At 45.9% G+C, this 27500-nt stretch overlaps 1 protein-coding gene across 5 annotated transcripts in view; it reads left to right on the forward strand.

Annotated features, from left to right (window-relative positions):
• Positions 1–27283, forward strand: part of PRICKLE2 (prickle planar cell polarity protein 2) — a 335365-nt gene extending 308082 nt beyond the window's left edge. For all 5 annotated transcript variants that reach the window (XM_057705868.1, XM_057705870.1, XM_057705872.1 and 2 more), the window contains one exon: positions 21258–27283. In XM_057705868.1, the coding sequence (XP_057561851.1) occupies positions 21258–22132 (875 nt within the window). In that variant the 3' untranslated portion in view covers positions 22133–27283. The remainder of the gene's footprint in view (positions 1–21257) is intronic.
• Positions 27284–27500: the final 217 nt, after the last annotated feature.

The following is a 27500-nucleotide window of genomic DNA, read 5'->3' on the forward strand; positions in this document are numbered from 1 at the left end:
TTATCTTTCAAGGAGCTGTCTTGGTGGTAGGAGAACGCTGCTCTTTACGGTTGAGCAGGTATTTCTGCCAGCGGTGGAGGTGTAGTCAGCACTTCATGCAGATACACAATGCACAGTGGAGGGGAGCAGAGGCCAAAGGGCAGAGAAAAATTTCTTATGTTCACACTTTTCTTGTCTGGCCACGAAATATGAATTTGATTTCACAGTGGACACTGAAATTCTCAGACAGTGATTCTCAGTCTTCGCCACACATGGAAGCATCTGGGGAGTGTAAAAGAACACAGATGCCTTGGCCCCGCCCCTAAGATTTCAGTGTAACTGGTCTGGGGTTTGTCCTGGGCCAGGGGATGTTTTAAGACTCCCTGTAATTTTAGGAGGCGGACAAGCTTGAGAAGCCAGGTAGTAAGGCAGATACACATTCTTCAGCAGGTGCGTATATTTCTAGCTTCTGGGACAGTTTATGGGGGGTTGTGCGTCTAGTGCCCTAGTTTGATCTGTTTTCTCTCTGTCTGTGAAGTAGCACACATCCTGAGGGAGAGAGCGCTCATTGCTGAGCATACAGCATGCGCTCTGGTAACATCTTTGCTCTGCCAGATCCTACCCAAAAGCATCTAGAAATTGCCATCAAGGTGATGGTCTCAAGGATCAGATACGCCCTTATTGAGTTCTCAGCTCCGAACGTCAGCAGTTCTGTGACCTTGGACAAATCACCTGACGTCTTTGAGTCTGAATTTCCTCACCTATAACAACCCTTTCAGAGGGTTAAATGAGAAAGCCCTTAATACAATTGCTAGATCATAGTAAACACTCAAAAACATGTGCGGTTTTCATCAGCAGAGATGTGAAAGGCTCTCAGGACGCATCCATTTTGATTCTGTAATAGCTCAGCTCTGACCTGGGAGAGTCAAGTGAAGCACAGTAAACAACAACAACAATTATAGCTGTGATCCGAGTCTCGGAGACGAGGAAACTAAAGATCGGAGAGTTCAAGGTCACATTGCTCGTGACTGGATGAGTGGGGATTAGAGCAGGTTTGCCAGACTATACTTTTCACCACCATTTCATGTATTTCTCTCCATAAAATGAAGGCTCTTGAAAGCAGAGGGAGCTCATGTGACATCAGCCCTTAATCTTGGCTGAGAAAAGGGAGTTGACCCAAAGCTCAGGCTTGTCTCTGGTGGGAAGGGTTCTCCAGAGAGACAGACATCAGCCAGGGAAGCCAAAGTGGACAGGGTCCTCTGACTGCTGCAGGCGCCTCAAAAAATCATCTTCCTCGCCCTTTCGTTGTTTGCTCCCTTTCCTCACAGCTGTCCCGCCCATGTGCTACCTCAGCAGCCAGGTGCCAGCCCGGGCTCAGCCCAGACAGCCTGGGCAGCTGCCATTGCAAGATCAGGGCGACCAGCTGAGCCCGGTGGCTCCCCTCCCTTCCTCCTGCTCACTGCTTCTCTTTGCTCTGGTGGAACCGCAGCCCTCTGCAACTTGCTTGCAGTAGCAAGGATTCAGACCAGTGTATCTCATATTTTGTTTTGTTTTAAATGAGGCAGACCCTCCTTTTAACAAAAGGTGAGACTTTTACACCCCACCCCACCCCAGTTTCTGATTCTTTGCACTCGTCTCTTACTCAGAGACTATCCTCTGTGCATCCCCAAGGTGACCAAGATCAGCTGTCATAAACAGAGCTAAGTCTGTGAAGCCTTTTAAGTGGGACACTGTGTCAATTGCTCATTTACACGTTTCTTGGTTAATCTTTGTAATGACGCTGTGAAGCATACGTATCGTGTCATCTCTCTGTCACAGGTACGGAATCCAAGACGTGCACATGTGGAGTAACTTGTTCAGGACCACAGTGCAGCAAGTGGCTTGAACCAGGGTCCCCACACGTCTCAACTTTTAACCGTAATCCCATGGTTCTCTACCAAGGTGTCCTGCCCGCGCCACCCCACCCCCCCGCTGCTGCCCCAGGACATTTGTCAATGTCTGGCAACATTTTGAGTTGTTACGAGAGAGTGGGATGCTACTGGCATCTGGTGGGTAGAGAGAGACCAGGGATGCTGCTAAACATCTCACGGTGCACAGCCCCACCCCCACAACAGAGAATCACCTGACCTCGTGTGTCAGAAGCGCCAAGGCTGAGAACCTCTGCCAGAGCCCTACACCGCTGAGCCACCTTTTCTTAGTTTGTGCTATGGTGAAAATAGTGGTTAATATGGTGTTAGAATATTGAATATGCTTTGAAAATGCCCGTGCCCCTCGCTTACCCTCAGACTCTCCCCTGGTCGGGGAAAGCACAGCCACGCCACTCCCCACTTTGATAATCCCCAGGTTTGACTTTGTCAGAAATCACTTCATCACATTAGCAGCAGAGGTTGAATCTCTATTCCTAAGTTTCCTTTCGCCTGTGGAGAAGTTCATCTGTGTGCTGGACCAGCTTGAGGAACTCAGTGTCTCCAGGTGTGGAAAAGGAGGTGGGTGCTCTCGGACCACGCCAGCCCTTCCTGCTCCCCTTTCTCCTCTGTCTGCTCCTCCTCTTCCGCTACCGACACCTCTCTTCTTTGTTGAGGTTCCGCTTTAATCAGTGTCTGTGGCCCTCATCCCGAGTCTGATTGGGAGACCTCCAAATCACAAAACAGGACCAGGAGAGAGAAGGTCAGTCGGGATTCCAGGTTTGCCGTCTCTGGTTTTCTTCAGCATCCTGGCGTGGTGTGGCTCGGACAGGACCACAGGGCACGTGGGCACTGCTGCTGGGGCCTCAGGAGAGGAGGGCATTGCCTGTGCTGAGCTGGGCAGGTAGGATCTGGCTTTCGGGCTTGGGAGGCAGAAGACATCCACGGTTGAGAGCCTTCAGTCAGGCTAACCTGGGTGTCAGTGCTCTCTGTGTGCTCTGAGTGACTGACCCCGCCCCCCTCAACTTCTCTAAGCCTCAGATTCCCCTTCTGAAAAATGGGCATAACAGTACTGACTTTTAGGGTATTGGTGAGAACCAAATGAGGTTGGGTATGTAACACTGCTGAGCACCATGCCTTGCCCATGGTAGGTATCTAAAAGGGCACCGCATGTGAAATACTCAGTGGAGAAAAACTGCCAGAGGATGGGCCACAGAGGTGGGGCGGGAGGTCAGGTGCACAGTGCTGGTGGGCGTAGTAGTAGTGGTAGAAATGGCATGAATTATTGGGTAGTTTCTACGGAATGAGGGCTATGCCTAGAGCATCATATGCCGTAACTCACTGTGTGAGAGCAGGGTCTGGTCATATTCCCTGGTGCGGCCCCCACAGACATGCTCCTCTTCCCTGTCCCCTGCCTTGTCTTTCTCCGTGGCACTCAGCACCGTTGGACGTCGTATGTGCTGCGTTGCTTAGTTTGTTCAGTGTCGTCCTGCACTAATGATGTGGAAGCTGCGCGAGGGCAGAGCCTTCACGTGGTTTGGTTTCGCTGCTGTTGCCCCAGCAGCTGAAGCACCGTCTGACACAGCAGGCGTTTGGTAAATCTGACACATGGTAGGCATTCATGACATATAATGCTGCACGAGTGAGCCTCCATTTTACAGATGAGAAAACAGAGGCTTAGAGAGATTCAGAGACTCGCCCAAGATCACGAGGCTCATGAGAGGCAGCCGGAGTCCTGAGCCTTTGTGAGCAGACTGCCTCACGCAGCATCATTTGGCCGGTAGTGATGACCACAGGTAAGTGTCCTTGGGGCTCGTACCTAAAACCAGCTACAGAGGCAGCCCGCCTGTTGCTTGGGTTCAGAATGTCAAGGTCAATGTGTGGGTGGAGATGGATGGTTTGAGATCTAAAACCACCTGCCCTGGTTTCTCCTGCCTCCCTTATGAGCTCCAGATATTTTTCAGTTGCAAACAGCTCTGAATAACTTAGCACGAGATTCAGGGAGGAACTTATTTTCTTGTCACTGCTCACAGTGTCCCAGAAATGAAAAAACAAACAAACAAACAAACAAACTTGTGTGTAACATCCTTGTCCCAAGCTTTGTTTCAGCCCCAGAGAAAGAGCCTGACTTCTAGGTCTCCTGGGAGGTAGGCTAAGGTGAAAGGCGGTAGGCTCCCAATGTTTTCCTTGTAATTTTGTTAGCTTCTCTAATTACAAACAAAACTCATTTTTTAAAAATTACAAAACTACAGAAATGCGTATTATATCAGTTGAAATTGTCCCATAAGTTCTATCCCCACCACCACCATTAGGTGAGTGTTCCTTTGGTATTTATCTCTGGGCATGTACTGACATATATAATTACAAGCAAAAAAAGTCATCATACTGTTTTGCAATTTGCTGTTTTGTTTTTTTTTTTTTTTACTTAACAGTATATACCTTGATTGATTGATTGATTTTATTAGCTGTGTTGGGTCTCCTTGCTGCGTGAGGGCTTTCTCTAGTTGCGGCAAGCGGGGGCTACTCTTCGTTGCCATGTGTGGGCTGCTCATTGCAGTGGCTTCTCCTGTTGCAGAGCACAGGCTCTAGGTGCATGGGCTTCAGTAGTTGCAGTGCATGGGCTCAGTAGTGGTGGCACATGGGGTTAGTTGCTCTGTGACATGTGGGATCTTCCCAGATCAGGGATCGAATCCGTGTCCCCTGCATTAGCAGGCAGGTTCTTAACCACTGTGCTACCAGGGAAGCCCAATAGTATATATCTTGTTCATCTTTCCCTGTTGGTCTTTGTAGCTCTAACTCATCTGAACCTATGTAGTATTTCATTTTATGATTATACTGTTATCCTTTTAACACCTCCCTTATAGCTGGGCACTTGGATTTTTTACTGTAACAATTTGTGTTCTGGTGAATATATTTTTACTTATATTTGTGTGCTTCTTCAAGTTCTTCCATAGCATAAATTCCTAAAAGTAGGATTTCTGGATCAAAGAATATGCACATTGCAAGTTCTATAGATACTACCAAATTGCCCTCTTTCGGTTGTATAACTTTGCACTTCCCTCAAAAGACTAGGGCCTCTGAAATGGTCACTTGGTAGGACAAAATCCTGCTTGAGGACAGGGGCTGTACATCATGCCCAGTGTGGTCACCCACTTGCTCTGATATTTGGGGGTTTTAAGTGCTCAGAGAACAGAGAACTGCTCTAATGGCCCAAGAGTTGGAGCAAGACCAAGTAAAATCCCTCCCTCTCTACCAGTCTCCAGCATCCTGATGGGTTTCTCGGGTACCAGCCATCTGAACAGTTTCCAGGGGAGCTGGGTTGCCATCTACCCTGGCTAGGTTGGCACAGGGACCACACTTAGTGTCAAGGGTTGGGGAATTAAGTCATCAGCCTTCAGCAGCCAAGATCTGGCGGGAAAGGTAACACAAATTGTCCTGGAAATTCTGCATCTGACGGTGGTCTGGGGCTTGGCGGGTCACAGAATCCTCGCACCTTGCTTGGTGCTGGCGAGGCAGAGTTATGTAACAGGCAGCTTTTCAGACTCTGAATTCCCAGGTTTCTGACAAGTATGGGGAGCTGACGCTAGGGACCGGTTTATTCACATTCATATGACTTCAAAGCAGTGGCTTGTTTTTTTGTTTGTTTGTTCTTTAATTTTAAAGGCATCCAAATCAACTGAAGAACTTGTTGAAAATGCAGATTCTTGAGCCTCGATCTTAGAAATTCTGATGTGGTAGATCTGGGACAAGCCCCCCCAGGTGATTCTCACACAGGTGGTGCCAGGACCACACTCTGTTTTAAAGGGAGCCTTGTCCGATCAGCTAGGACTTTCTGGGGAGAGAGCCAGGCTAACAGGTATCACACGATCCATTTGAGGACTGGCAGTAGGTTTAGACTAATAAAAAATGACAGAGTACACAAATCTTGGGTTTTGGTTTCTCTTTCTCTTTTTCTTTTTTTCTACCAATAAACCACACCACTAAACATTTCCTGACTATTTAGGAACCCCCTAAGTATTGGGTTAGCCAAAAAATTTGTTCGTGTTTTTCCATAAGAAGTTACGGAAAAACCTGAGTGAACTTTTTGACCAAGCCAGTATTTTCAATTCTGATCTCTCTTGGCAGCATCCACAATAAGTCTCCTTGCTTCCCTTTTTATCCCCTTGATCAGAAATTACCTCTCCTGGGCACCATTCCCTTTGGGATCAGGTGCTGCTGTGGTACCTATCCAATGATCCATGCTGATCTGATCATGGACAGTATGTCTCTTGGATCATGGAATCGAAAGCACAGACTCTCATAGAAATGGGTGAAGGGGATCAACAGGTACAAACTTCCAGTTATAAAGAACATAAGTGATGGGGATGTAATGTACAGCATGGTGACTATAGTTAATACTGTATTGTGTATTTGACAGTTGCTAAGAGAGTAGATCCTAGGAGTTCTCCTCACAAGAAGAAAGTTACTATGTATGATGACGAATGTTAACTAGACTTATAGTAGTGATCACTTTGCAGTGTACACAAATATTGAACCATGATGTACAGCTGAAACTAATGACCTATGTCAATTATATCTCAACTAAAAAGAAAAAAAAAAAAACCTTGTGAACCACCTCAGAATAAATCACAGAGTCTCAGCTGGGAGAAGCTTGGAGAATCTCTGGGGGAGGTTCAGAAGAAGAGCTGAGATTCAGAGAGGAGAAGGAATTTATTCAGAATCCTTCTGATCTTTGCAGCAGAGTTGGGTCTGGACCTTTGCTTTCCAGACCAGTGACTTTTTCCTCTACCCTAGTAAACACAATTCATAGTAAGTATACAATCCATGGAATTTCACAAAGGAAAATTAAAGATTTGACTAAGGTGAAAGGAGAGTGGCCTGTCTGCATGGCCAGGACTTGGGTGAGGCAAGTGAGGCACCCACCGTGGGTACATAATTAAAAGATGTGCTGAACGCTCAGGAATCGAGATAAGCAGTATTTCAGTGCAGTATTTTTTTTTTCTTATTTTTTTTATTTATTTATTATTTTTGGGGGGGAGTGCAGTATTTTTTTAATAAATTTATTTATTTTATTGGCTGCGTTGGGTCTTTTTTTTTTTTTTTTTTTTTTTTTAGCTGTGCACGGGCTTTCTTTTTAGTTGTGGTGAGTGGGGGCTACTCTTCATTGTGGTGCACGGGCTCCTCATTGTCGTAGCTTCTCTCGTTGCGGAGCACGGGCTCTAGGCGTGTGGGCTTCAGTAGTTGCAGCACATGGGCTTGATAGTTGTGACTCACGGGCTCTAAAGCACAGGCTCAGTAGTTGTGGCGCACGGGCTTAGGTGCTCCGCGGCATGTGGGATCTTCCTGGAGCAGGGATTGAACCCGTGTCCCTGCATTGGCAGGCGGATTCTCAACCACTGCACCCCCTAGGAAGCCCCTCAGTGCAGTATTTTAAGAATCAAAATTCATGAAAAAATTCACGATTAATAAAATATAAAATTTGTAAACAAAGACAGAGTCAGTTTTACTGACTTTTTCCTTTTGCCTCCAGTTTTGCTGGGCATGGCACTGTTACAGTGCAGGGCTAGAAACTATAAGCAGGTATATTTGACTATTAACAGGAATCAGTGTTGCTAAGCCAGTATTTCCCAGACCAGGTCCTTTTGAGTCAGGGTGGAGGCAGGTTGGCAAGGGGTTCTATTGTCTAAATTTGGAAAACAATGCATTTTTCCATCTTCTTTCTGAAAATTTCTACTGCACTTAAGCCAGTGAAAGGTTTTGAGAAGACCTTTTTGCCCACAGAATATTTTTCCACGTAATCCAGAGAGGATACTTTTTTTTAATAAATTTATTTATTTATTTACGTATTGGCTGCACTGGGTCTTCATTGCTGTGAACGGGCTTTCTTTAGTTGTGGCCAGTGGGGGTTAACCTTCATTGTGGAGCGTGGGCTTCTTCTTGTGGTGGCCTCTGTTGTTGCAGAGTATGGCCTCTAGGCACATGGGCTTCAGCGGTTGTCGCTCACGGTCTTGGTAGTTGTGGTTAAAGGGCTCTAGAGCACAGGCTCAGTAGTTGTGGTGCACAGGCTTAGTTGCTTCACGGCATGTGGGATCTTCCCAGAGCAGGGATTTAACCCATGTCGCCTGCAATGGCAGGCGGATTCTTAACCACTGTGCAACCAGGGAAGTCCTCAGAGAGGATACTTTGGAAAAACTTCCTTGATTCTCAGGATGGCTCCGCGTCGGGTTGGCAAGGTGGGAGATTTGAGGGCCTGGGAGAACTCTGGATTCTCAGCCCCTCCCAGCTAAGCAGCTGCTTATTCCATCTGTGTGGAGGGCGAGCCACGTCAAGCCCAAGTTGCCTCGGGAAGTGGGGTGAGGGACACAGACTGGGTGAGACAGGACCTGGCGATGGAGAACAGGAAAGGAAGTACCCATGGCCAGTTCGGTGTCTTCCTGCTTTCTAAGAACCCACTCCTGGCTTTTCTGGCTCTCTTGTCAGAGCTGGAGCAATAGGTTGGTGGCAGCATTGCTTCTGTGGGTGAGAAGAGAAGGAGAGACAGGGTAGAACAAGGCCATGCTTCCTCTCCCCCTTTCTAAAGGTTCCCGGGCTCCCTAGCCAGAGGTCTGGGGGCCTTACATGCTAAGATGCATGTTCTTTGACACACACTTTCCTGGATGTGTTAATGAGAAACAAGGGATGCCAGGCTTTCTTTCCCGAATCATGAGATAATGGAAAGCACCCCAGACCTTTGCTGTTCCAGGTGAGTTCTGTGGACCAACCACATCAGAATCTCCTTGTTAGAAATTCAGATTTTTGGGTGCAGCTCCAGATGCCGTAGATCCAAATCTTCATTATAAGACTATCCCTGGGTGGCTTGCATGCCTTGAGAGGAAGCTGCCATTGGAAGTCTGGAGACCCCTTCAATCCCTGCCTTCATTACTGACTCCTGTCATAATCCTCGACCTTCAGCAAGTTTCTCATCTTTTCTTCTCTTTTCAGTTCCTTATCTGCAAGTACCACTGCCTTCCTCTGTAGAGATGGAGGCACAAATGAAAAGTGTCTTAAATCAAAATTAATAGTAGGAGTAGTAATGGTTACTTGATAGGTTAATTCTTACCTAAGAACTTTATTCTTTAGCTAGAATTTATAAGACCTTGGTTTTTTAAGAGCCCAAAACCATGTCTCTTTTTCTATACATGCATCACTTTTTATCCATTCACTGATTTATTCATCCATGCTTCCATTTTTTCCATCCCCACCCTTTCATCCATCCTTCATACCATCTGCCCTTCCATTTGAAAGTCAGCTCATCTACCTGTTCTTCATTGTAGCCTTTCATCCATCAGTCAGTTCAGTAACTGGCTCTGTCACATATGGTACCATAAACTTTTATGCCAAGAATGGTACTTTGTCAACCCCCAACTAGGGGTACATGGGAACTTGAGAAGCAAGGGATCCCAAGTTTAAAAAGATACATTGTATACTGTCTCTTAAATCCGTGAACGACTTTCATCCAAACCCCTACCCTCCCTTATCAGACTGGCCAACACTGGTGGGAGATGCATATGCCTAGCAGGGAAGAGAGGGTTGTGGACAGGCAGATTTCATAAATGTGTAAATTTGCCTGTGAATGAGATCTTAGGTGTTGAAGGTCCCTGTGCATTCCAGTTAAAAAAGGAAAACAGAAAGATGGAAATTTAATCCTTCAGACTGAAGAAAGCGTAGTATTAGCTGCCAGTTTGACCCATGTGTACTAGCTATACAAGTCTAGTGTATGAGACACACTCATGATGAGGGGGAGGAATTACACATATTCACCTTTCAAGTGGTCGTGAGTACAAGCTTGCCTCTCTTGGTGGTAATCTGTCATAAACATCTTACAGATGTGTAACAAGCAGACATGTGCGTACAGCATCAGTTGCACTTAGGGCACCACTTCCCAGGTCAGGCAGTGGCCCGTGACCAGTACCCCAGCAGCTCCCTTAGCGCCTCCCGCCTGCCACCCCTCCCTGCTCTCCAGAGAAAGCACTGTCCTGACGTACAGCAGCTTGGGTGAGTTTAGGATAGTTTTTAATTTTCTATAAATAGAGCCATACTGTGTGTATTCTTTTGTGTCTGGCATCTTTTACTTTATGAGATGCATCCATGCTGTAGCAGTAATTCATATTTATACTATAGAAAACTACCTATGAAAGAAAAGGATTTTTTGGATTTGCTGCTGCTGGTTCAAAGCTCGGATGTGTCGATGACTCTTCACTTCTCTCTTTGCCTTCTGTTCCTCCACTCTCTAAGGGCACTCCTGCCATATTCCTTTTACTCACAAAAATAAAAGGCAGGAGGTCGGAGATGAGTTCTCAAGTAGCTTTCGTGTGACCTGGGGCAAATTACTCCAACTCTCTGTTAGCCACTTGAAAAATTGCATAACAATGCCTAACAACTCTCTGTATGACAGTATGCAGAAAAATGCTTTAAAGGTGACACATATGGGGTGGAAGACGAGAATATCCCATCTGATTTTTCTGCAACAGCAGTGCTGTAAGTACTTTGTGTATTAACACACTTAATACTCACCTTCATGCTAATGAGGTAGATTGTACCACTCTTCCCATTTTACAGCTGGGGGAACTGAGGCACCGAGCTTTCCAGGGTCTCCCCTGAGGAGGCACAGCTAGAAGGGGCAGAGCTGGAAGGTGATGGCCAAAGCCACTGCTCTCCTCCACTGCCCTGTGCGCCTCAAAGGTGCTTTATCAGTGCTGCCTACAAGCACAGGCAGGATGCTCTCAAACCCCCAGCGACCTAGAATAAGCTCCCTCTGGCTCCTGTTCACCTCCCTGGCCTCATGCTCTCGCTCAGTGTGCTGTAGTCACACTGCCCTTCTGTCACTTTGTAGGGTACCTGGAACTTTCTCTGGTACAAAATGTTCTCATTCCCTCTGCCTGAAATACTTCCTCCCCAACCCCCACCCTCTTGGCATGACTGGCTCCTTTGCATCCTCTCCGTCTCAGCCTCTTTATCACCAATACAAGGCTCTTCGCCAGCCTCTGTCTGTCTACGGAGTGCCGATCTTATACAGTAAGTCCCCTACATACGAACGAGTTCTGCTCTGAGAGCACGTTCATAAGTCCAGTTTGTTCATAAGTCCGACAAAGTTAACCTAGGTACCCAACTAACACCATTGGCTCTGTACTGCTGCTTTTATGCTTGCTTCTGGACATCCTGGGCTTGAAATAAAGATACTGTACTACTGTACTCTGTACAATAAAGTACACAAAAGCACAGTCACTTGTAGAGGATGCACGCACGTGACAATGTACACCAAACACGTGAACTAACTTATGTGATTGGACATGTGAGTACATGTTCGCATTTTTGAAAGTTCTCAGTTTGAAGGTTCGCATGTAGGGGACTTAACTGTATTCTCCGTCTTAGCGCTGTGTTTCTTACCTGCCTCCTGAGGACTGTTGAATAGCTGCAATGGTGTGTGAGTCAGTCATGTTTCCCTGTACGGTGGAATATCCTTGAGAGGCACTGCCTGAAAGGGCCTTGTTCACGGTTGTACTCACAGTGCCTGGCCATGGCAGGACTTCATCAAAAGCCCTTTTGAAGACAGCAAGCGGGTCTCTGGTCCCTGATTGCCCCCTCTCGACCATGGGGGAGCCGTTTCACTTCTGTCCCGTGGAGTCAAGTGTTTCCTGAGCAAATACTCCAGTGTGGTCTGCTTGTTGACTTGGGCTAATGGGTTCTGGAAAACAGCATGGGGTCAGTGCGAGCCCAGAGCAGACATCAGCAAACCACCAGTTTGAATTTTTTGCCCATCCTTTCAGTTAGCAATCGGCGTTGCAGCAACACAGCCACAGTCCCCCACAGAGCTGAGGAGTCGTGAAAATTGACCCCACGTGTTTCCCAAAGTGCCGCTTCCTGGTTTCCTTCTTTGCTACCTTTTACATGTCCGTCTGTTCCTGGGGTAAGTTTATCAGGGAGTTAATAAGCAAGTCAGCAGGTAGAAGGTAAGAGACCTCCAGTCTGAATCCGAGCTTTGATCTTGGTCAGGCTCATTCTTGTGACTGTACCGCGTCTGTCAGGTCTGTCCGAGATGCGACTTTAGTCCTGTTGTGGCGCTTGTCACTTCCCAACCACACCAGTTCAGACACACATTCCTATCACGATGCAGCAGAAAACAAAAAACAAAACAAACAACCTCTGTTGTCGGGGAAACCAGCATCAGGCATGGCCTTCTCTGGAAACAGCTGGTCTTCAGTTCGGGTCAGTCTCTCGGTGTGTCAGGGATGGGGAGGTGGTCCTTCCCTGAAGTGGAGTTGGGGGTGTGTGGCCATAACTTCCCCTTCCCACCTCCCTCATAGCAGCTGATGAAGGAAATTGTTTCACACAGTCTGGCCCCGCTCTCCCTGGTACCACAGGAACAGATGGCAGACGCGTGCCTGCGAGCACTTATGACCCGCTGGTCACTTGGGACCTGCTAGACAGGCTGGTGACCAGAGGAAGGAAGGAAGAAAGATGCGTAAAGAGCTCGAGCTCTCAGAAGCTTCAAATGGGGGAGGGAAGTAAGACAGCAAAGGACTTAAGTCCAGGGAATTCCTGAAACCCAGCGAGGGAAGGAGAGGCTGTCAGGAGTGGGTTTGTTGAGAGGAGTTTAGAGAGAAAACAGCTTTGCAGTTCCTGGATTTGGGAGATATACCGTACCCAGCCTAGCAGGACACATTCATCCTTCTCTAGACAGAGGGCTCATCTGCCCTGGCTGGTGGTCAGGCTTAACCACCGCTGCTCCTGGAAGGTCCGGGACTAGTTCCCCTTCGTCTGCAACTAGCAGCAGCTCCAGGATTAGAACCGTTTGAGCAGTGGTTCTCAGTAGGGTGACTCTGTCCCCCCCAGAGATATATGGCTTTGTCTGGAGATGGTTTGAGTTCACAACTGGAGTGGGGGAGGGTGTTACTGGCATCTAGTGGGGAGAGACCAGGGATGCTGCTCTACCTCCTACGGTGCACAGGACCGCCCCCAGCACAAAGAATTATCCTGCCCAAGGTGCAAATACTACCAAGGCTGAGAACCCCTGGATTCGTGTCTCTGAGGGTACAGGCTTTCCTGGAGTAGAAGCACCTTTAGCTGCAAAGAAGATTGCCCTTGCAGCTCTGCCACAAGTCTGGTACAGTGTTCCTCGAATCCTCAAGGGCATGTGAATCACCAGAGGATCTTGTGCAAATGCAGATTCAGATTCTGCAAGTCTGGGTCTGCTGCCATTGTCCCTGGTCCACAGGTCACGCTTTGAAGAGCAAGCAGTTTTGTGTGTGTTTATAGTCTCCCCTCCTTTCCTTCTCCTTCTCCCCCTCTCCATCTCTCCCCCTCTCTCCATCCTGGCTCCCCCAGCCTTCCCTGTCATACTCTGTTCAAATCAGTCTGTGCTCTGTCACCAAGAAACATGTGGTGGTGGTTAAACCCCACTGCCCAGATGACAGGTTCTCTCCAGCTGTTGCCAATTTGAGGTTCAGGGTGTTGATGAAATCAATCGACTTAGATGGGGAAAAAAAAAAAAAAGATTCCCAAGAGACCCACATACACACTTAGGTCAGCTGGTGCCCCAAAGACATTTTTTTATGATCGCAGACACTTAGCCTGGGTAGAGTCCTTCAGTGACGCTCAGACTTAGACAGCTTCCCAGACATTCACGTTCTAAACCAGAGGTTGAAACTGTTTCTAGAAAGGGCCAGATAGTAAATATTATAAGCTTTGCGGGTCACGCAGTCTCTGTCACAGTGACTCACTTCTGCCATTGTATCGCTAGCAAGGGAGCAGCCACAGACAGAATGCAAAGAGATAGATGTAGTTGTGTTCCACAAAACTTTATTTACAAAAACAAGTACATAGTGAGCTGGATTTGGCCATGGGCCATAGTTTGCACACCCCTGTTCTAAACAATTCCTTTTTCTTCATGTCTCTGCTTTAGAGGGGAAAAAAAAAATCAGGAAAACCTTACTAAATCATCTGTATAGGTTGTAAAATGTATAGAGGGCACAAAGTGACTAGATATTCTTTCTTTTACTGCATTGCATCTTTCAGGTTGGCAGGAACACAATTCTCTGTCTGCCTAGGCCAGTTGTTTTTGTTTGGGTTTGGTTTTTTGTTTGTTTTTGTAGGGGTGGAGTAGGGCTAGAAAAGGCAATAAATGAGGAACAGAGAGGTACCCAAAGAACTGCCAGTACGTTTAAGTCTGCATTTTCTTCTCTCTGCGATTGAGCAAATACCTTCTGCTCTTAGAATAAATAGAGGGAGGGAGCCCTGCAGAGATTACCCTTCTCTTCCATCGGACCCAAAGCATTCTTTGCAGGCATTGATTTTTCTCACCATCACTGGCTTCTGTGAGATCTCCTGTTTGCAGTGGGGGAGCGTTGCTTGGTCAGAAACACTTGAGTGTTGCCTAAAGCACCCTGGCTGTATTTTCGGGTTGACACTTTAATTGCAGGGAACCACAGGCTAAATTCAATACTGACCTCTCCTTGTTGGGGCACGTCCTGTGGGACCTGAGGGAAACCCACAGCCCCTGCGGTGTGTGGACATTTCTGTCGCTCCCAGCCACGCTGACCCCAGGGATGAGGATAACCAAGGCGTATAACTCCACGGTTACCGTCTAGCACCTCGCACAAAGCCCGCTCTGTTTGGAGAGGAGAAAACCCTCTCTGTCTATTAATAAGACAGAGTTCCACAGGAGAGGAAAGCGACCTGGCATGTGTGTCTCGCGCTGTCGGGTGGGATCTCCTGCCAGGCTCCTCAGAATGTGTTGGGGCTCTGATGATGCCAGTGTTAAGTGTGGGGTCAGACAGTGGGCTTCCGCCTGAGCTCTCTGGAGAACTTAGTGTGCAGTTTCCACCTCCCATACCACAGCTGTGCTCATACACCCTGACCCCCACCCCCCCCCCCCCCCCAACACACACACAGAGTCATGGCTTGGGTAACAAGAAAAGTGCCTTTATTGCAGAAGAGCAGAGTGGCATTGAAAACCGCCTTTGGTTGGACTTTATTGATTTGCAGTGTTTTGACACTGAGTCTCGTGCTACACGGACAAATGGAATCAAGGGTTGCATTTCCTCTGAATAGAGAAGTCAGCCCCAGCTGCAGTTTGGAGGCACAAATTATTTTTATTATTATCTTAGTGGCTCACCTTCAGTGAACATGATGGTGTGTCTCGTGTGTGGGTCGTCTTTCTCAGACTAATTCATTCATATAATCACGCATTCAGCAAGTATTTGTTTGCCTTTACAGTCGGCTGGATGTAAATTTCTCAGAGTGTGTGCGCTCTTTCCCTGGGGACTTTTAGACCTTGCTTCCTTTCTTCCCACATACTGAATACCAGGCACTGAGATCGGGGCTAGCGGACACGAGCCAGCTCCTGCCCTCTTGGAGTTCATAGGCTCGCCGAGGAGATGGAGAGGAAATCAAAACTACACAAATCTATGGCAGTTGTCATGCGGCTTAAAAACGAAAGGTGGGACTTCCCTGGTGGTCCAGTGGTTAAGACTACGCTTCCACTGCAGGGAGCACAGGTTCGATCCCTAGTCAGGGAACTAAGATCCTGCACGCCGCACGGCCTGGCCAAAAATAAAATAAAAAATAAAAATGAAAGGTATGTATTTTCTCACCTAATAATCACTAAAGCTTTTGAACTCAGGTACTGTTGTTTTGCCCATTTTAGAGATGCATCTCAAGATGTTCCAAAGTTGCCCCACGTCACCTCTCCATCTCTGCTCACAGCTAGTTAGAGAGGGCGGGAGTGTTTCTTAGGGTGAGGTGTGAGCCTGGAGAGTACAGGTCTATCTTGGGGACGTGGAAGCTGCTAATTTAAACAGATCTCCAGAGATGTGATCAGTAAGACAGAATATTTTTACAGTTCAACGGGCTACCTGTAAACCACACGTTCCTCTAATACTGGAGAAGCCCTAGATGGTAGGCCACATAAGGAACCACCAGAGACAATGAGATTGATGCGTGTGACCGTGGCAGGTTTTTTCTTCCTGATGGTTGGCAAGTTACAGTTGGTTCATCTTTAAGTCTTGGCCTGCTCCAGGTCAGAGGGTGGTTGCTTTTTCCAGGCTGTGGGCAGCGTGAGGATTCATTTGCCTTAATTGCACGAGTGGGATGCCCGGCACTGCTAGTTCCAGTGCAGTAAACAGGGGGACAAGATCCCTGCTCCCAAGGGGCATCCATTTGTCTACAAACTTAAACCTAAGAAAATAAGTCAGGGGCGTCCCTGGTGGCACAGTGGTTAAGAATCCGCCTGCTAGTGCAGGGGAAATGGGTTTGAGCCCTGGTCCGGGAAGATCCCCCATGCTGCGGAGCAACTAAGCCCGTGCGCCACAACTACTGAGCCTGCATTCTAGAGCCCACGAGCCACAACTACTGAACCCACATGCCGCAACTACTGAAGCGTGCTCACCTAGAGCCCGTGCTCCGCAATAAGAGAAGCCACCGCAATGAGAAGCCTGCGCACCACAACTAGAGAAAGCCCGTGAGCAGCAATGAAGACCCAACTCAGCCAATAAATAAATAAATAAATAAAATTTATTTTTTAAAAAAAGAAAATAAGTTAGAGTGAGGGCTTTAAACAAGAGTCAGGTGCTACAGAGTGACTGGTTGGGGGTGGGGGACAACTTTGCTCTTTGAGAAAGAGCAATCAGGGCAGGCACCATGGAAGAGGTGATATTTACAAGAGGGCCTTAATGATCAAAAGAAATCAGCCATGCAGAGGCGAGAATTTTCCATAGGGGGCTGAAATGAGCTTGCTGGTGTGTTGTAAGCATGACTAAAGCAGAGTCAGCCAGGAGGAGCATTTAGTCCACAATCTTGGAGAGACATGAGCACCCTGACATCTGTATAAGGACTCTGGATTTGTCCAGTAGGGAAATTAACCACAGAGCTGCCCTGTTTAGAAGCAGACACACAATTCTTGCTCATCTCTGGGCACCATTGGCCATTTAGCATGTGCCCTATGTGCAGGAAGACTCTGAAGAGAAATCTGAGTTAATGAGAACATGCACGTTTTTCCTGCCTGGCGTGAGCCTGTGGCTTTTCCAGTCCTCCAGCTTACGTTTAGGTAAAACTGATAGTGGACTCTGAGCTTGAGCAGCAGGGCTCTCTTGTTCTTGCCAGAGGACTTTTCTTTTGTGGGGGTTGGAGGTGGTTAAGGGTATCCTGAGATTTCGCAGGAGGCAGAAGTACAGTACGATAGGGCATCATCACCTCCCGGCAGAGTGGAAGCCCTCCTTCCCCGTGTTTACCTCCTTGTTGAAATATGAATCTGTTCACACACAGGACATTCTCAGAAATGCATGACTTTGGGGCTTGTAAGAGACGGGTTTGGGAAAACAGCATGTTTGGGAATGTATAGTATTTGCTAGCTTGTTTGCCCTGACCCTCATTCCATTCCAGAGCTTGAGTACAGAGCCCCGCAAAAGATCATTGCACCCGCCTGTACAGCTTTTGTTTCTTGATGTGACTTTTGAAGGATTTTTTTTCCTTCCTTACCAGGGTTTATCTGCTCAGTCTAGTCATTCATCATCCTATGTTGCTGTCCTCTCCTCTCTCCCTTCAGATTGGGGAGGTTCTGGAAGTGATTAGGCTGTTGTAAATCAGCTTTTATGATGTGTACATCACAGATAAGCAGCTCAGAAAGCAGGAGTCAAAGAACTCCACTCCTCTTGCCCTGACAATTATCTCAGTAATGAAATTTAAAAAAGAAAAAAAGTGACTGGAAAGTAGGATCTTTGGCGGAATAGTTTCTCCACAGGCACATCCAGTGTTTAAATTGGGCTCTTCAGTGAGAACATTGCATTATTTTTATACCGCTTTATTGAGTTATAACCTACATAAGGTAAAGCAAACAAATATTTAAACCACACCTCAAGGGATTTTTACATGTGCATCCTTTTTTAATCATCACCCAGCTCTAGGTAGAGAACATTTCCTGCACCCTGAACATTTCCCTGTGCCCCTCCCACTCTCCTGACCTCTGACACCACAGATAGCCTTCGCCTGTTCTTGAACTTCATATAAGTGGCATCATACTGTATGTACTCTTGTGTGTGTCTCAGCGTTTTCTGTGAGATTCATCCATGTTGTCCATGTAGTTATTCATTCTTGTTGTGTAGTATTCCATTATAGCATGATTTCTCAACTGGGATGTTACTGACATTTGGGGCTGGAAAATTCTTTGTTGTGGGGACTGTCCAATGCATCATAGGGTGTCTAGGAGCATCTCTCTGGTCTCTACGCACTGGATACTAGTAGCATCTGCTACCCCCAGTAATTTCCCCTGGAATTGACAACCATTGCATCATATAACTATACTACACTTTTTAAGAAAATTTTACTTGGAAATAACTTCAAACTTATTGAAAAGTTGCAAAAATGGAACAGACATTACCTGTAAAGTATTTACCTAGATTCACCTATTGTTAACATTTTACCCATTTGGTTTAATTTTACCCATTTGCATACACACACACACACACACACACACAATGTATTTCTGAACCATTCGAGAGCTAGTTGCATCCATTTTGGCCATTTACTACTATATACGTCCGTGTATATTTCCCAAGAATAAGGATCTTCTCTAACATTATCCTGATTATCAGTTAACCACAGTAAATTTAGCATAATACATTTATCAGTTAGCCCATGTCCCAATTTTTGCAACTGAGGAAAAATTATCCTTTTTAGCATTTATTTTCAATACAGTACAGGTTCCATTCCAGGATCAGGTATTGTATATAGTTGCTATGGTTTCTTAATATCCTTTAGTCTAGAACATTCACTCAGTCTTTGTCTTTTATGGTACTGAATTAAAAAAAAACAGTCCCCTTTCTTCTAAATAGAATATTCTTCATCTGGGGTTTGTCTAGTCCTTCCTCCTGAATCCATTCAGGGTACGTGTTCTTGACTGAAAGACTCGTAAGTGGCAGTGTGTGCTCCCTAGGGAATCCCATCTGGAGGGACATGGTGTCAGTGGCACCTCATCAGTGATGGAGGTGGTCAGAGTGTGGTCTGATTTCTCCACTGTATAGCTACTGAATATTCTTTTACAGATAATAAGCAATATGTGGGAAAACACTTAACACCATGCAGATATCCTGCTCCCCGATCAAATTTTACCCCCCAAATTTAGCACGTTTCATGTCTTACATGAGCCAGTCTTTACCTGCAGTGGTTACAAAATGATGACCTTACAAATCCAGCACTCTTTCTGAATCCACACTCCAGCTTATTATATTGCAAAAGCCCACTCTTTCCCCCCATTTATTTATGAGTGTGTTTATCTGTTATCAGTGTGGATTCATGAATTCTGATTTTTTCGGTGGCTTATAAATCATTACCGTTTCAGTGCTCACATTGCTCAGCTCTGGCTGGTGAGACCCCTTTGAAATTGGATCCTGTGTTCTTCTGACATTCCCCCCCGCCCCCAAACTTAGTTTTTTATTTTAACACTTTCTTACTTTCTGGCATAACAAGATGTTCCAGGCTCATCTTTTACCTTCCTTCCTCATATCCTGGAATTAGCCATTTCTCAAAAAAAAATCCTGCCTGATTCCTTTTAATGGGGAATGGTAGAAAATACCACAATTTATTTATCCTTCCTCCTGTTGACATTTGAGTTGTTTCTAGTTCTGGACTGTTATAAAAAAAAAAAAAAAAAAGCTTCTCTGAATACCCTTCTACACTTTTTGGACCCATAAACTGATTTCTATTGGGTATATAATCAAAAGTGGCAATGGAAAGTCACAGAATAGAACAACAGGGATCTCCTGTATAGCACGGGGAACTATATTCAATATCTTGTAGTAACCTATATTGGAAGATAATCTGGAAAAGAATTTATATATATTATATATATACACATATATATACACACATACACATATATATAGAAAGAATGTATGTATGTGTATAGAAAGAATTGATATGTGTGTGTGTATATATATACAGATATATATATATATAAACTGAATCACTTTGCTGAACACCTGAATCATTGTAAATCAACTATACTACAATTTAAAAAATAACTACATACATACATAAATAAATAAATAAAAAGAAAGTCATAGGATCTCCACTCTGGTTATATACCCAACAGAAATAAGTACATTAAGTCCACCAAAAAAATGAACACAGGTACTCAAAGCAACTTTGTTCATAACGTTCATATATACATATACACATATATATCTGTGTCTATTTAGCGGTAGTAGGTAGTGCTAAATAGTGCTTCAAAGTGTTCATAAGATTAGTTTTGTGAGGGGAGTGAAAGTCATTGACCGCAGTAGATGGGGAGGAATAATTGACAGCAAGGGTTGTAATGGGCCAGTGCAATCCAAAGGCATGTTGTCTGTGAGCAGAAATGGCAAAGTTGCCCATCTTTTACACTGACAATGAGTGGGAAATGCTGAGATTTTGCCACCTGGTCCATTCTTAAACTGCTCTTTTAGAGAGTGCTGCTTTAAGATGGGCAAAAGAAAGTTACTAAAGTCAAGAATCTCCTGCTACCTTCAAAATGGTTTTCATCTCATTGATGACAGTGACAGCATGTAGGGAATGCAGGCTTATTGCTAGGGGCTCCTGCTGTTAGAGAGCATTAGGGTCACTGCTTTGTTTTAAAAAGTGCCTCCCCAGGAGAAGAAGGAATGCCCGCCAGAGTCCCACTCACATCTTCTGACTGCTAGGGGCCCATTTGGAACCCTGGAACAGTCATTTACCAAACAACCTGAAAGAGTAAATATACCTCTGTCTGCAGCCAGGGAGTCAGTTTTCAAGACGCCTGGGATAGAGGCCGAAGGACAGCAGGCAGAGCAGGAAATTGCTGGAGGCTAAAAAGGAAGTGAACTCCTCCAGTATCATGGGACTAGATTCTAGGCTCATGTTGCTAGGAACTGCTTGAGTGTGGCTCTGCCTCTATAGCATAAAGATTCTTTTTCCAAAATAGTTTTGCTGTGGAGCTTATAGTTCATCATTGGAACCAAAATGGTGATTGAAGTGCTTTGCAAAGTGAAATTCTAAACAGAGGAAACATCATATATAAGATACATGATGGGCTCCTAAGTAATTTTGATGAAACTTTGGATGAATTCATGACTAGTAAAAAAAAAAAACGAAACAAAACTCTCTGGATGCATTTTAACCAGGTGTCCCCTCTAAGTGGACAGTGGCCCACTGTGGAGTGGGGAGAGCCTTCCTGCATACTTTGAGCGAGCCTTTGTGCAGTGTACAACTGAGCAACCGTCTGCGGTGCCCCCGCATAGATGACGGTTCATAGGACCCACAGCGACAGCACCCCCATGGCTGCACATTTGTATTAACCTTCATGAACCTTTTCTCTGTCTCCCACAGGCCTCTCCGCGGATGGTGGTGCCAAGCGCCAGGAGCACCTCTCCCGGTTTTCCATGCCTGATCTCAGCAAAGACTCCGGGATGAACGTGTCCGAGAAGCTGAGCAACATGGGCACGCTGAACTCGTCCATGCAGTTCCGCAGCGCCGAGTCCGTGCGCAGCCTGCTCTCCGCCCAGCAGTACCAGGAGATGGAGGGAAACCTCCACCCGCTCAGCAACCCCATCAGGTACAGAGACCTGCAGGCCCACGGAAGGATGCATCAGAGTTTTGATTTCGATGGGGGGATGGCGGGCAGCAAGCTGCCAGGGCCGGAGGGCGTGAGGATCCAGCCCATGAGCGAGCGCACGCGGAGGAGAGCTACTTCCCGCGACGACAGCCGCCGCTTCCGACCTCACCGGTCCCGGCGATCCCGACGCTCTCGCTCGGACAACGCCCTCCACCTGGCCAGCGAGCGCGAGGCCATCTCTCAGTTAAAAGAAAGGCCCCCCCTGAGAGCCAGGGAGGACTATGACCAGTTCATGCGCCAGCGGAGCCTCCAGGAGAGCCTGGGCCAGGGGTCCCGGAGGGACCTGTACGGCCGGTGCCCCCGGACTGTATCGGACCTGGCGCTGCAGAACGCCTTTGGGGAGCGGTGGGGACCCTACTTCACCGAGTACGATTGGTGTTCCACCTGCTCCTCCTCCTCGGAGTCCGACAACGAGGGGTATTTCCTAGGAGAACCCATCCCCCAGCCCGCCCACCTGCGATACGTCACGAGTGATGAGTTACTGCACAAATACAGCTCGTACGGCCTCCCCAAGTCGTCCACGCTGGGTGGCAGGGGACAGTTGCACAGCAGGAAAAGACAAAAGAGCAAAAACTGTATCATTTCTTAATCCGATGGGGGTCAGGGGATGAGGGAAGATGGGAGCTAAGAATGTACTTTCAGAAGCTTGCACTGTTTTAAATTTTAAAGCGCTTTGAGGGGGTGGTTCCAGGGAGAGATGAGAAGAGCTCTCTGTTGATGGAGGCAAGGTTACCGATTGACTCGATAGGTAGTCACAGTTCTTGGCATGTTGACTATTATTTGCACATTTCACTTTGGAAACGCTATAGACTCTACGGAGGCCAGGGTTGGTCACCTCCTTCCCGTCCGTCTGTGTCGAGTTGCCACTGGCAAGATGGCAGAATTGTTTCCCCGCTCGCTTATATAGCTATATATATAATAGCCTCTCCGGTTCTCTTCCTTTTAGGACCCTTTTTCCAGTAAGTAATTTGTTTATTAGCCAGGACCCAAGACTTAAGTTATTTACATGTCCATTGTAAATGCAATGTAAATGAGAGTTCTGATAAAATATTTTTGTATTTTGTAATATCAAAGGAATTTCTATATCGTAGGACTCAGTGAAGCTGCATGCACGTCTAGCATTGTCTTTGAGTAGTATTCTCGGGTGGTCCAGGACCACTCTTTTTTTTTTTTTCTTTTTTCTATTCAAATTTGTTACATGTCAGTGAGACCTTTTTCAAAGGAGTTTACTCAATTTGGCTTTTTGTGGCTGAAAAAAAAAAATTACCTATTACACCCAAAGCATTCGATGCTCCATCCTTCTTAAGGAGCCATCTTTAAGTCCTCTCCCACCCTCAGTAGAATCTCATCTCTACAAAGTGATAGTAATTCTTTAATTTATAATTGCCAACGTAACTTTTGCCAATTAGAAAAACCAACCAGTGTCAGTCAGTCAAGTTCCGTGAGAAACGCCATCCCTGCTGGGAACATTGAAGTTGCTTACCATTGATCTATCCCTTGGGGAAAATAAAGTGACTGTGAGTGGTGCTGTTTGTGTGATGTCAGCATGACATTGTTTTGAATGTGGCATTATTTTCTGGTGCTCGTTTCCTGGATCGTATTATCCGCTTTCCTTTACCAAGGCAGACAGAACAGCTGCCTTAGCCTGACAACCGGTTGTCCTCAGTGCAAATGAACTTCGGCTTTGGGAATTTACGGCCAGGAAGGATCCGAGGGGCTCTGAGAGTGATGGTGTGTTCTTGGTCATAGGTCATACATGGAGAAGGAACAGGTCAAGAGTAGAGACTGAAGGGGAATATGAAGGAAGGTCAGAGCAAAGAAGAACTTCTGGAAATGAAGTAGAGGAGAGGTGACAACCACCTTGAATAGCCCCCGGTGCTTGTGGGAAAAACTCCAGTTTAACGTGCTCCATAACCAGAGTATCTGGGTTACCCAGGACGATTCAGCTGTTCAGGAGATTTCTGTGTTTTGGTTTTGAAAAACAAATGTTGCTGAAAGGGGGGTTTCCATTGTGAACTTTGGGGACCGTCGGTCGGATAGAAAATGGGCTCAAAAGTGAGTTTGCTTGAAGAAGACATTTAACGGTTGTGTTGTTTATAGTAAAATAAAACCTCCTACCTTGCTTCAGTTAAAAGTGAAGCGCTTGCTTTTACTTCCATTCTCCTCCTCCCCTTGGTGGATTGTGGCATTTGAAATAATCCGTGGGAGGACCCACCTTTAGTGAGATGTACTGTCAATGTAGTACACAGTGTATCTCAGTGGCCATCTGCCATGGTGAGGTGAGCGTGGTCTCTTTTCAGTATAGTAGTTAATATTTTCTAGTATTTTTTTATGGAGAGAATGTGAAAAGTGGCTTTTTTAGACACCATCCCAAATGGGTCTGGGGGAAGGAAGGCTGTAAAGGACGTGGAAGTGGCACTCCATTCAGGATGTATTAAAATAATTTGCTTTTCAGGTATTAATAAGACATTTGTCATTGTCACTGATGTTTTAAAAAAAGCAATGCAAATGTTGGTTGTGGCTGTTTTCCGCATGCTTTCTTCATATCTAAATGCTTCATTAATTATCCAAGCCTCTGGAGAATTAACTCTATTACGTTTGTATAGTGAGTTTGTAAACTGCTTGGCAAACTGATTAAGAAATAATGTGCACCACCACGCTACCAACGTGGCAGGTTTCTGGTAGAAATCGGGCGAGTTCAATTTGGAGTTCTAAGTTTCGGGACTGACGAGAATAGAAAGGCATTTTGGAAAAAGAAAAGAGAGAAAAAAAAAGTAGATCATGTAACTTAGCAAATAACTGAAAATAATGTCTGTCCTCTGTGGCCTGGAATCCAAGGAAAGAAATTCTCCTAGTAAACATCGCTTTCTAACTCTGTCCTTTTTAGAATACCTCTTTCATTTCCCGGATGAGGCTTTAACCACCATCAGCAGAAAGAAGAAGGTGGCCAAGTAACTGACACCTAAGTAGTACCAGAGGGATGAGAGGAATAAGCAGTTTCAGATCTAGCTGCCCAGGGAGCATCCGTCTGCTGAACGGGTCAGAGCTGGTGATGTGTTGGGATACACGCCTCAGGGTCAGACGGTCTAATAGCAAGATCACTTCCATCTAGTCCATCACTCTTGAGGTCTCCTCCCCACCCCGCATGCAGCCAGGCACCCTGTGGAGAATGCCGATGGAGGACAGGTAACTCCTTACAGGAGAATGGAACCTCCAAGTGAATGCCCTAGAGACAGCAGGATATCGTTGTATTGAGAGTTCCGCCTGTTCGTGATAACCTACACTTAACATCCCAAGAATCCCATTCCCAAAACTCAGTGCATTCGTTTCTGAGGCAGGGTCTGAGGGTCCTTACCTGATCACCACCAGGAGCTCTTGGTCAAGTTTCACCCGTGGGTGGGGCTTGCACTCACCTCTTCTTAGATCATCATTTCGTCTTTAACAGGCTGCTTTTAGAGAAGTAAATCTTTTCCCAGTTTATTTCCTTCTTTAATACCTTGAGGGTTTTTTGTTGTTTGTTTGTTTTCCTACCTCTCCTCATATTGATCTTCTTGCCTTTTGGATAAAAGCCCCCCTTTGTCATTCATTTCATTTCCTATTGCTGCTCAATTCAGTGGCAGCAGAACTGGCCCTTTCCCAAGTATTAAGTCAGTGACAGTTTCCTGAATGGCCCTGCCGATGCATATCACCCTTGATATTATGAGCAGGTTTCTTAGCAGGCTGGTGGCATTCAGGTACCCTTCCATCTGTCACAGAGTTCTGGGATTTCTACCAAGTGTGAAGGTAGAAATGGTCAAGGAAACCAGAACCGTACTTCCCATTTTGCAAGTGTTCAAGGGGGGGAATTTTTTCGTGTTGGTTGTTTGACCCCCCTCTTTTCATATTTACCTTCTGTTCCCTAGTCCTTCCTTTCCACCCTCAGCCAGCCCCATGAACAAGCAATTTTGCTTTTCTCATATGGGACCTGGGGGCATCTCTTTCTCATCCTCTCTTCCCATTTTGTAGGATATTTCTTTGATAGAACAAGATTATATTTCCCTCTCCTGCAGCAGCTTTCTGCTTTTTGGGTACCACCAGCCATTGTTGAGTTCAGGTGGGGCCAGTAGTACCACATATGTAGCACGTGCTCTGCCATCCCTGCAACCTAGGCAAATATAACCAAGGTACCACTGTATCCTTTCCCAGAGAGCGTGGATGCAGCCCCCAAAATCTTTTTAACACCCCAACCAGCCAGGACCAGTTGATCACAACTAATTTTATTTGATAACAGATCTTATTCATGAATTGATTCTTATCTGTCTTTTTACCCTGGGCTCTTTTGCCATTGGCTTAAAACAGTACACCGGCCATTGAGGAAGCATCTTCCATAAATAATTGTGAGACTCCAATTTCTCTGCCCCCGTTTTGCAGATGTTAAAGGAGGCTGACTTCTTTAGGCTGAACGAAGACAAATCCCTTTGGTCTCCTTTTCCATTCTCGTGTTCTTGGCCATCTCACAGAGGTCAGATAAGAGTCCATCCTATTCTTTGTCTAATCCCACCTTCTAACAAGAAATAACACAAATATTTAAATTCCAAGGAGAAGTGCTCTTTGCATATTTGTCTGTAACAGAAACCAGATGCTAATGCGTAAGAAGGAGGATCTATCTGTGACAAAGGAAAGTGGACGATGGAGTCAGTCATCTGAGGATTTCATGCCAGAAGGGTTGCTATTAGCAACTGTTTAGCACCTTCAGGGCTTTGAAAAGGGCTCTGTGGACAGCATTCCAGGTACAGGACTCAGCCAAGCCTCCTCTGCTAATTGTGAAGGCAGTTCCAGATTGCAGCCTTTTGAGGTATGTTTCTTAAAGCGCAAGAGAAGTGGAAATGAAGAGAGTTTTGCCTTGCCTCCAGTGGTCAGTCCCTCTGGGGCCTAAGCAGACACCAGAGCCTATTCGTCTGACCACTCGGAAGCAGTCATCAAGGTTAGGGTCGAAAAAATATTGCAGTCTTTTTCCATTTTCTCATAATAGGAGCCCCTTCAACACAAGACTCCCATAAAATATAACTGACTGTTGGGAGCTATATACTATTTTATAAGCTTACTTCCTGCTGACCAAACTAGCTTTCCCCGATGGGAACCAAAAGGAGGGGAGGGGAAAGTCACGTAGTGTTAGAAAAACTTTCTGTGATTTAGATACTGTGAATCTGTAGGGAAAAAAAAAATGTTGTATCTTGAGAGTTTTCTGAGACATTCCTCACCCTACTGAGTATTTGGCCATTGATGTTTCATAGGTTGCTGACCAAGCTTTTCTAAATTTTTCAGAGAGAGTTACTCAAGCCTATCTAGTTAATTTCCATGTTTTTCCATAAAGCATTTTGGTTCTGTCGTGGACCCTGACTTCACGTGCTGAGGCCTATGGGTCTTCTTTTTTCCTTAGCAAATTAGGACTTTGGCACTTTTCCCGCTCCTAAATGCATTCTTTCCTGTACAGGATCACTTTGTCCATCTCCTGCTCTAATTCCAAGTGCATAAACAAAACCTCAAAGGGCCTGAGAAGGTAAGGCACGCCAGAGTCTGTGTTGTGTGTCGGGTGTCAAGCTATTTGTGAAGAAGGTCTGCAGTAGGCCTTTGGTGTGGGCTCTGCCAGAGACTGTCGTGAACACTTTGCTTGAGATCCGTGCCCTGTAAAATGGATATGATGTTTTACTGATGTCTGTAATACATTTGTAAACTTCCAATAAAATTTGAATAAAAGAAATGTTGCCATTCTTCCGTTTTCCCTCGCTTTCCAGGTTTTTGGAAATCTTTGCGTTTGAGCATCTCAGTGAAAGAAGAGAGAGGCTGCACATGTCAGGGAGGTGAGATTTGCTATGAAAGATGAACCTGATTGTTTAAATCAGGATTTCTCAACCTGCGCACTATCCGCATCTTGCACCGGTCCATTCTTTGCAGCAGAGGACCGTCCTGTGCGTTGT

This window comes from Hippopotamus amphibius, chromosome 13 (assembly GCF_030028045.1).
Source record: "Hippopotamus amphibius kiboko isolate mHipAmp2 chromosome 13, mHipAmp2.hap2, whole genome shotgun sequence".
Taxonomy (NCBI): domain Eukaryota; kingdom Metazoa; phylum Chordata; class Mammalia; order Artiodactyla; family Hippopotamidae; genus Hippopotamus; species Hippopotamus amphibius.